The following is an 11,016-nucleotide window of genomic DNA, read 5'->3' on the forward strand; positions in this document are numbered from 1 at the left end:
CTTGTAATTTAAAGCCTGTTCTCAGCCACGTTCCTGTTTTTTTTTTTAAAGTGAATCTCTGTTTTTTCTTTTTAAATAAATCAGCTCTGTGTGAAATCTTTCTTTTGTGTGAAAAGACAAATGTTTTTGCTGAGCTGACAGAACACCTTCTGTGTCTGCACTTCTACTCCCTGGCGCCCCCTGCTTTTGTCTCCCATTGAGATGTGGTTAAAACATCATCCACCAGAGTTAGAGGAGAGGAGCTCAGTGAATATGTCACTACCCATCTGCCCCGTGTTGTTAAGCGATGCGTTTTATTGGAGTTTAGAGGAGCATCTGAAATGAACCAATTTGTGGCATGCTTAACATATTGCTATATGACAAGAGCTGAAAACAGTACTTTCCCCTGACAGTTAATCAGCCACTTAAGGGCAACGAAAAATATAAAAAAAACAAATGACCAAATTCATATCAGCATAACATTGCAAAGATTGGACCTACAGTAAAAGGGCAGCCTAATCACATCAAACCCATTGTGCTCTCCAGTCAGTTTAGGTGCTTCAGGATACGACCGTAGATAAAGATGCTTCTGTGCATGTAAACACACCTGTCTCTTCAAAGTTCTTTCTCCAGCAGTGCAGTGGCCTCTTACAGTTCGCCAAATTGTGAATGCTGTGACACTGTGTGTGTGTGTGTGTGATTCGGCACCGGGGCAGTTTTCATCCCACTGGAACCATCAGGTCTAACTGGTTCTGGTCCTAGAGTCCTCTGCAGGTCCAGTGGCAAATTCATTCAGGTTATTGTGTGAAGGTTTATCTCTTTGGTCACGTTTCTTCCACTGTTGGTTCATGTAGTCCTTCCATGCCTACTTCCACCTTTCAAGGCCAGGTCTTCCCTCCTTCCTGGTCCCATCTTTACCTGACATCATGGAAGTAGAGGTTGGCACACAGGCACAGCAGCATGATGGATGCCAGCATGTAGTAGATCAGATTCCTGAATTTTGGTTCCAGGTCGCCCTGCCGGTACCAGAATATCTGAGAAAGAGAGAGACAGGGATTTGAATTTGAATCAGATGTTCTTGTAAATTTCATTTTCACTTTAGGGGAAACGGGGTCCTCTAGTGGTGAGGACGCTCAGGAAAAGAACGCCAAGGTTCATTCTTGACAGTGTGAGAAACTCAAGAAGCACTTGTTGGATTTTTCTGGACACACCGAGTTTGTTCAGTTGTCATCACATGACCTAAATACACAGCTGTGCTCCCCCATTCTATGCTGCATTAATCTGGTGAGCAAAATTAAGATGATGTATTTTCTGTGAGGAAAACGAAACTGAATCTACATAAAAGATAATGTTAGAAAACAAAAACTGACAATGGAACATTTTTATCAACAAATAAAAATGAGAATGTGAAAGACGGACAGACAAATGAATTATTTTCTGTTTTAATGCAAAGTGTGCTGCATCTGTTGAATCACACACTGTAGTGTCTTGTTCAGAAACTGATTTAGCTACTTGACACGCAGCACTGTTATCAGAAGCACCGCTCAGTAGCTTTGTCTCTGTCGGTGATGTTATCTGATGAGCAGATTTATCAACTCAATTGGTCAACAATCCACTGAGCGTTGGACAAGAAGCAGCAACGAAACAGCTGGGACAAACTGCAAGAACATGCTGACATTTATGAAAACCTAAGCTAACGTAACAAACTGCGTTAAATGAATCAAGCAGCTTGAAAAGTCCAACATCTACAGCATTTATCAGTGTGATATAACTCCTGTGTGTGTTTCACCAGCACTATAGTGGATCCACAGGCCAACAGGATGCACACGGCAAAGAAGATGTTAAGCGGCCGTGGAGGCCACGAGGGAAACACGAATGAGCCGATCACAGTCACCTGGAAGACACAAATGTTTGTAATTAAATATGCTGAATTTCCAAAGGTTTTCTACAGCGGTTCTGAAACACAGAGTCAGGAAATGGAACAACTGAGTAACACGTTTTATTTGGAGAAGTAAAAACAGTCGAGTCATTTCAGCTGCAAACACACTTTTCCAGGGCAGCAGTGATTTTCAACATGACCAAATAAAAGCAGAAATACCGCAGTGTAAAAATACAGGTATAATTTTACTGAAGTGGAAACACAAGTGTATCAGCATCTACATATACTTGAAAGTAGTCATTATGCAGAACGGCTGATTTCATTAGATCCTAGTGACTGATGCTTTATTGTGTTCATCACTTTAATGCTGCAGCCAGTAAAGCTGGAGCTGATGAATGTGAAGAACTGAACTCCTTACCAGAACAACCACAGACGTGAATCCACCCACTGCCAGGTTGATGATTCGATCCTGTGAGAAAGAGACGTTTAATACATTTTTTATGCATTTTTCTCACAGATCTACAAATGAACAGGCAGAGCCAAAATTTAATAAATGAATGTTGCTTTCATTATCGATTAATCAGCTAATTATTTTCTCAATGGTTCTGTCCATAAAATCAACTCTAAAGCACATGTCATCTGTTTAAACTAACTTCTGTTCCCCCACCCCCACTCAGAGCAGCAGCAGGTGTGGGCAGATGCCAGAGGTGCTGCAGTGACTGTGAAACAGTGACATCTCAAACGGCTAAAGGCACAATGTGCACGATTACTGGCGTTTAAAGTCCTGCCTACGCACTGCCACCTCCTGCAGGTTCCTACCCGAGCCGAGGTCTCCCCGAACAGAGGCCTGCTGTCCAGGCCGCTGGTGCCGTACGTCCTGGTGGCAAAGTCGTCCATGGCCGGCTCAGCAGACTTGCACTCAGCACCAACCCTGTCAGCAGCGCCCCCTCCTGGCAACACTGGGCCAGTGCTGCATGCTAGGTGGCTGGCCTCCGCTCAGTGCCTGCACACTGATGGGGACATCCTGGTATCGGACACTCTGCTGGCCAGGTACAGGCTTCTTACTTTACCTGTGTGACAAAAAAGATGCATTTTAAGTCTGGCACACAATGTCAGGATTTTCTGCAACATCCTGCCCTGATTGTAAAACCCCAAGTTACATAACAGACATGCACCTCGTTACGCAAGTGTGTTGGAAACCTGTCATCTGCCCTAGTGACATTTCTATATCTGCAACCATAGCAGTCCCATAATTACTTAAATTATATCAGCAACTGAATTCCTAATTGTTCAATTTAATCACAACAGAATATATTTAACATTAAAGTTTAAATACCAGTGAATTTGAGTCAATTTCAGCTTTATTTTAAAATCAGAAAATTCATGTGCTTATTATTGTAAAGCTTCAATGAGATCAATTCAACTTAAAAACACATTTTCTTAAGTAATGTTTTTTCCAATCATAAAATTATTTGTTATTTTCTGATTGTGTTTTTGGCTTGTTTGCCTTATCTAGTTTCAGAGTGTCACGGTGCGATTTAATATATTTTTATAGCCTTTGTGTTTTAAAACAGCTGAAATGTTATCACTTTATCAATTAGCTGATTCGCAGGAAGTGATAAATCAGGATTCATCTCCGTCTCTTGTTGTTTTATTTACTGCCAAGTGAAACCACTGTGACTTTTTACAGCACCAAAAAAATAAGTGAATTAATTAGAAGTGGTGCAAAATGTTTGACCTAACTTCACATTTCTGCTTTTACATTCTACACTGGTTCTCGGTTCCATGTCTATGGTCTTATTTAGATTTTAAAGCATTGTTTAGGGGTTTACACTAATAGCAGTGTTTCAGATTATTTATATGGTAACTTTACAGAGGATTGTCAGGCGTACAGTATTACAATGAAAAGATAAACGTTCAGCTGTCTCCTGCTGCTTGAAACGCGAGGATTTGTTGTAAAACAAGATACAACTAGAGAAAAAAAAGCAGTGTTAACAGACACAGTCGTATTTGTACCGGTTTCTTTGACGCAGGACAGCGTTTCGGTTATATGGTCGACCACTGCTGATCCAAACCAGACAGAAAACAGATTTTTGTTGTTCTAGTTCCTTCTGCTTCACTTCCTCAATTTCCAGGTGCGATAACAAACCACAGTCAGACCCATCTCTGAGAAAATAGTTACGACAGACGAAAAGGGGAAGTTTAAATCAGAACAAAATCAACTTTCTTCACACAGTTTCAGCCTTGAGTCTCAGTTTGAAGCCGTTATCTGACCAAACAAGTGCGTCCGATGGCCGAGCTGCTTCACACTGGATGTTAACTCTCTAATGGGATTTCAGTGGAAGTGATGGGGGACAAAACCCAGTTTTCATTGTGTGTCTGAAGTCTTTTCAGTACTAAATGTCCTGTTACTATTTTATAAGCAGTTTACACTGAAAAGATTTAAATTTTGGAAGACACCCAGATGATTTGTCTACCTCTGAACACTGAAGCCTCATATCTCAACATATCCCGAATTCTTGTTTATTTAAAGTAACATCCATCCATCCATTATCTAATCTGTTTTTCCTGAATAGCAGAAAAAAAATAGAAAAAAAAAATAGCAAGAGGTGGGGTCCACCCTGGACAGGTCGCCAGTCTGTCACAGGGCTGATATGTAGACAAACAACCACACACACTCCTATGGGCAATTTAGAGTCATCAGTCAACCTAAGCTCACCCAAAGCGGCTTGTCTTTGGGCGGGGGGGGGGGAAGCTGGAGGGGACTCACGCAGGCACAGGGAGAGCATGCACAGAAAGACCTCGAGTTGGCCTGGGACTCAAAACCCGGAACATTTATTTAAAGCAACACTTAAGTGAGCTCCAGGTACATTGTTTCCTTTCTCAGTGTGTTACGAGCAGCTGAACTTGGTCTACGCTTACTGGAAACACGTTTTCTGGCCGTTACAGTACCAGCGAGTCAGTGACTGAGCCCTTTTTGTCATTGCTTGTCCTCAGGCGCTTTCAGGGAAAACACAACCTCCCCTTCATCTTCCTCGTTCAAAAACAAAGCAGCAGGTTTGGTTTGCATTTTTAAAACAGGAAATGTTCCAGGTTCATTTTGTAGTCTTTCTATCCTGCCATGCTGCAGCTCCATTGATAAAATGGTTGTTTTACAGCTGAACTCCTCTGACAGCAAGTTAAATAATCAACTACTTTGATAACTGAATAATCATTTAAGTATTTTTTCTTAGCAAAAATATTAAACATTCACTAGTTCCAGCTTTTCCAATGTGAGGACTTGTTTTTTTGTGTGTGTAAACTGAATATTTTGTTGAACAAAACAAGACACAAAGGTGTCATTTTGGATTTTTGAAAACTGTATTTATTGTCCACAGATCAAATAACTAATGAATCATAAAACAGTCAGATTAATCAATAATGAATGTAATTGTTATTTGGAGCCCCTGATTACTGAATCGGTGTTTAGTGCCCGGTGTTTACGACAGAATCAAATTATTGTGATATTAATTTTAGGCATCTCTCCTAGTTTTCTTCTGAAAATCAGTTTAGGGACAGCATTTCATTCCAAGGTGATGAGACTCTTCATACAGTACGTTAAGGCCATGCTGAATTTAAATGATCTCTGAGCTGCAAAATGTTTATCGAATCTCTGGATTTTCAGGTAAAACACCTTCTATGAATCATTATTCCCTCTGAGCATTTGCTCTTCAGCTCAGAAGAACAAGTTCTTATTTTATAAAGCCCTGGGACCTGTACTTGGACAACATAGGAACTAAAACGGCTTAAGGGCTAATTACGAGACAGAAATGTAGCCTGAAAAAAAAAACGACTCGATCAGTAAAAGTCAGTACAGTATTGCAATATACTGCTCAGTGATCATACATGAGGTGTTTCTTTTCAAATACAAACATGTTTGGACAAACTGGCCTTGTATCTGTGACCATTCAGTGCAGAGCTGTAACAATTAGTTGATCAATATACCGAACCACAAATATTCTGCATTTTGGATTGTTGGTCAAAACACAAATCAAGGCCTCTGAAGACGTCACCTTGGTCTGTGGGAAGTTGGAAAGTATTTTTCGCTATTTACTGTCTTTTTATAGACAAAAGATTAACGGAATCATTAAACGACTGATCTGCATATTAACCGATAAAAATAATCATTAGTTGCAGCCCCCCAGGTTCTGCTGCAGTAAATGTGTCAAACAAGCTGCAACATTTATTCCGCTCCGACACTTCAGCCAGCACAAATTTGGACTCAGAACAATGAGAACTTGCTGCAACATCCTACCTCATCAGTAAAACCACAAAAACAATTTGCATTTAACTGTACTATGACCAAAGCCCCAGAGAGAAGCAGCTCATCACACCTGCAGAAGTAATATTTTCCCTGTGACATGGATGGTTCAGTACCAAGAAATGGTTTTCATGCTTTCCCCAAATATCATGATATTTCAAAACCAGCACAACCAGACTAAGAGAAGCGCCTTTCACTCAAAGTAGAAAAGAAAGGGCAAAGTCGAGGCTTGGCTCGCCCACTTCCCTTGTGTTTTCCACACAAGGCATCAAACCCACAAAAACAAACCCTCTCCATCGAACTCCTTTCAGAGAAGCGACTTCACAGGACATGTGCACACAACACTTCTAGAAAGGTTAAAAACGCTTCTTACGTTGCAGCTTGATACCATCATGTCTTCAAACAACAGTTTTCACATAGACAGCAAAGCCACCTGTGGGTAGCTCTTCCTTTGTGGGTGGCAGGGCAGTGGAGAAGGAAACAAAACTCTGCAGTAAACACACAGTGGGAACAAGAGCTTCATTATAAACTAGCACAAACCTAGCCTAAAGCTACAGTCCTCCAGAGCCGTGTGATTCACTAGGCTCCTTAAAGAGAGAGCCCACAGCTTAACCCAGCTAAGAAAAATACTTGGTTCGCCCGAAGTACGTCCCACAGTGTAGCAATACTCTGTTAAATCCTTGAGACTGTACAGAAACAAAGTTATTCATGCAGCCCTTTTCCAACAGGTAAATAAAAGGTAATTATATTAGTTTCAGCATACGCTTTGGATATGCTTTGTACTGGGCTAAAGTTATTATAAGACCTCTGAATATGACACATCAGTTGCTCTAGAAAGCAACTAAGTCCAATCAGATCTACAACTTTTCATTCTCAAATTAATGCAGCAGTTTAATGATCAATCAGTTCGCCTTTTAGTCCTCAGATCTATAAGCAATTCTGAGAAATGTTTTGTCTGATCCACTGGCAAAAACCATATTCAGTTTAGTGTTATAGAAGACAAACAAAACCGACAAATATTCACGTCTGAAAAACTGAAAAACAATGCCAAGCATTAGTTTGGCATTGTTTATAAACCCTCCTTATATTTCAGTATTAATCTTATTTACATAGTGACTATAGAACTGCGAACTTTATTTTGTTGTACTTATGCAGATCCACTACTAAAGCTGAAAACACGCTGTTAGATGCGTTTGCTCATAAACTGACTTCTCACCCTAGTATTGTTTTACATACAGACAAATAGTCCAACAAAGTATTATTTATCCAGCCATCAGTAATAGTTTAGTGTGAACTCTCACAATTGGAAATAAACTTTAATTCCAGTCTTTTTGACAAACAGGAGGTAAACATCAGGCCGCGAGTCACCAACACGACGATAAACAGGCTGAGACTTCAAACTGCAGTCTTAGCTTAATTAGGAAACAGACTATCATGCTAACAGCTACGTAAATACCTTTAACTTCACCCAAACTGCTTGTTAGTCATCCAAGTTAACTTAGCTCAGTGTAAACACATCGCTGTCCACATGTCACGTGTAGAATATGTGAAAGACTCATCATATTTCGTTATAAATCTCAGCCAGGTGTGAACAGGTGAGTGTAACGTCGAATAGTGACACAATGCTAAGTTAGCTAAGCCGAGCTTTACGGGGCCAACTCCTGGCTGAGATGCTAACGAAGCTAAGCTCACCACTCAGAAAGCTCGTCGACAATCAACACGTCTATGAAGTCGCTGCGAAGTCAGTTGTCCGCCTTCAGATTCACTTCCACACTTGCCTCACAATTCCGGGGCCGATTCCGCTGGAACCATAACTTCAGATGAGCCCGGCAACAGGGTCAGAACCGAAGCCCAGCAGCTTCGGCTCAAGCCGTTAAAGGCGAGTTCGCCTGAGCCGACCACGACACACGGAGCTCGCCGAACTTCATCAACAAATCAAACCACTGGACCCTGTCTGGTAGAAATACAGGCAATACGGAGCAGCGGACTACGATCAGACGGAAATATAACCTGAACAGTCAGGATGAATTATTTCAATGAGCCAACTTGCAAGACCGGTGTTGTGACGAGGTCTGCTCCCCCGTCGACATGCCCCCTCTCCCGTTAAAGCGCTGTTTTTAGTAGCGCCCCTCGGCGGTTATGGTAGCATATTAGCAAAAAATGTAGAATGTCACAAGCTATAACTAAAAGCTTTTTCCCGAGAATAAAATACATCGACATACGATTAAAAAATTAAAATAAAAGTGTCAGACAGTTCTAGTGCATTGTAATCTGTAGCCAGGCCCCTACTTCACAAATGATTACATAAAATTATGAAATGGATTGTGGCGTGAGAATGGCACACGGTGTAGACTTTAACCTGCATTAACCTGTTACTTTTTCAAAATAAATATAATTAATAACATAATGTGATGTAAGTGGGACTAATGTTGTATTCCTGGCGTCCTGTAGTTAATAAACCTTTCACTCCAGAGCAGCTAAATAAAGGGATATGTTGTTGATCTGGGGGAAAAACCTCAGATCAGCCTGGGGCCTCTGTAATCTCCCCCCTCATGTTACTGTCACATGAGCAGAGCGTGACAGGACCAGCAAAAGAAAACCTAAGCTGCATTTACTTAAACAGGTCACGAATGTCATGAGCTCTCTCCTGCAGCTAATATAGAAGAACATCCAGGTGGCTGCAGTGACAGAGAACAAACACAACTTAACCTGATGTCTTATTCAGCTCTGACCTTTTACTCCAGTAAACTTAATAATACCATAGTGTAGGAACACTTTGTTACAAATTAAAGTCCTGCATTTAAAATTTACTTAAGTGTGTATGAGTTAGCATCAATGTGTGCTTAAATTACAAGAAAATGTAGTCATTGTGCAGAATGGCCTGTTTCAGAAAAACCTGAAATTCATTTTTATTGGTGCATTATTATGTAAATGTATATTACTTAAATGTTGCAGCTGCTAAGGAGCTAGGTTTTTCCTATGTAGTATAATCTGCTGGGTAGTTTGTGAATTCCCAGTACCTTATGATATCGTGTCTTTATCCATAATAATAAATTAAATGTAATTGTTTATTTCCTTTTGTATTATTTATTTGAGTCCATAAAAGTAGTTCAGGCTATCAAGTACATGTAGTTTAGTACAAAGTACAATATTTTCCTCTGATTTTCAGTAGCAGAAGTAAAGTACCTCAAATTATGCTAAAGTACAGTACCAAATGTATTTAGTTACTTTCCACCACTGTTAACTGGCCTGCTACAAATGCTTGTACTGAAGTATCCTATTGCGATTTCTTAAAATCTCTTTCATTGAATGGAGATTGGCTTCTGTCTAGACAACACAACAGAACAGAAGGCAACGCATACACTAAAACGTACATCCTGCACTCTAAATCATCAACATGTCTCCTGGACCCCATCCCGACCAGGCTGCTCAAAGATGTCTTTCTCCTAATCAACACATCCATACTAGATCTGATTAACCTCTGTCTATTAACAGGTTATGTTCCACAGGCTTTTAAACTTGCAGTAATTAAACCTCTACTCAAAAAGCCTACTCTTGACCCAGGTGTCCTAGCTAATTATAGACCAATATCCAATCTCCCATTTATTTCCAAAATCCTTGAAAAAGCTGTTGCAAAGCAGTTATGTGACCACTTGCACAAGAATGATTTGTTTGAGGATTTTCAGTCAGGATTTAGAGTCCATCATAGTACAAAAACCGCATTGGTGAAAGTCACCAATGAAATGTCCACACAAGAAAGGTGTTCCATCAGGGGTTGGTTCGCACAAGTATATAAAGACAAACACACACGCACACACCACATGTCAGGAATCGGCGCGTTATGCTGCCAAAAATGTTGAGGGTGAACTCAATTAAAAGGCCAGACAAGGAAATGTAAAACAAAACCGTCTCTTTAATAAGAGAACTAACGCTAAACGAGAGGAGAAATCGCGTTTCTGCGATACGACAAATTAGTGACCCGACCTCGGAACCAGAATCCTGGACCCATGACCAGCACGCCGAGGCAAGGAGAGAATGAAGGGACCGCTGGACCCTCACCGGTGTGAAGAAACAGACAGGTATTTGATATCTGCGATGGCAGATGAGCTTTGGAACCAATAACAACAAGCATGACCCATGGACGAAATGAGGCAAGTGATTTGTTACAGAAGTTAATAGTTTTTGAGGGACTGGATCTGGAACTAAACACATGTGGAGACACTGAAATTCATTATCATGAACCGGACGATGGCTTTGACCCTGAAAAAAACTTTTTCAAGAACTTTGAAAATAACTGCAAGTATTACACGGATGAGCAGTTTAACAGCAATGTCAAGACTGAAAACAAATTATCACTAATTCACTTTAATAGCAGAAGTCTATATGCAAACTTTCAGAGTATAAAACAGTATCTTAGTAGTCTAAAACATTCTTTTAATATAATTGCTATTTCTGAAACTTGGATTAATAATGTAAGGGGAATGGATTTTGACCTTGAAGGGTACGACTTGGTATGCACAAACAGAGAGATTAAGATGGGAGGTGGGGTGGCCTTGTACATAAATAAAAACTTTTGTTATAAAAAAGTTGAGGAAAATGTCTAGGGTGCTGGAGAATCTTCTAGAATGTGTGACGGTTGAATTACTTTTGGGAAAAAAGAAAAATGTTGTAATAAGCTGTATTTATAGAGCACCTGGTGCCAGTATAGAAAAATTTAATGACTGGACGGAGGAGAATTACACGACAATAAGTCATAAATTAATGTTCATATGTGGTGACTTCAATATAGATTTGTTAAATCCTAACAAGCACTCAGGAACTGAGGAGTTTATTAATACATTATATAGATGCAGTTTAT

General features: G+C 40.2%; 1 protein-coding gene across 7 annotated transcripts; it reads right to left on the reverse strand.

The window, feature by feature from the left end:
* Positions 1-205: 205 nt before the first annotated feature.
* tmem243b (transmembrane protein 243, mitochondrial b) lies at positions 206-8,418 on the reverse strand. Of its 7 annotated transcripts, none has more exons than XM_020613296.1 (7): positions 7,851-8,418; positions 6,532-6,646; positions 3,875-4,024; positions 2,678-2,928; positions 2,277-2,327; positions 1,769-1,873; positions 206-1,013 (listed from the first exon to the last, which is right to left on the reverse strand). In XM_020613296.1, the coding sequence occupies exons 4-7, from the start codon at positions 2,753-2,755 to the stop codon at positions 894-896; spliced, it is 354 nt and encodes a 117-aa protein (XP_020468952.1). In that variant the 5' UTR covers positions 2,756-2,928; positions 3,875-4,024; positions 6,532-6,646; positions 7,851-8,418; the 3' UTR covers positions 206-893. The 7 variants fall into 7 exon arrangements, with proteins under 7 accessions (XP_020468952.1, XP_020468954.1, XP_020468953.1 ...); XM_020613298.1 differs by lacking the exon at positions 7,851-8,418 and adding an exon at positions 7,615-7,805; XM_020613297.1 differs by lacking the exon at positions 6,532-6,646.
* Between the last annotated feature and the right edge of the window lie 2,598 nt (positions 8,419-11,016).

Source organism: Monopterus albus, unplaced genomic scaffold (assembly GCF_001952655.1).
Source record: "Monopterus albus unplaced genomic scaffold, M_albus_1.0 scaffold132.1, whole genome shotgun sequence".
Lineage (NCBI taxonomy): Eukaryota > Metazoa > Chordata > Actinopteri > Synbranchiformes > Synbranchidae > Monopterus > Monopterus albus.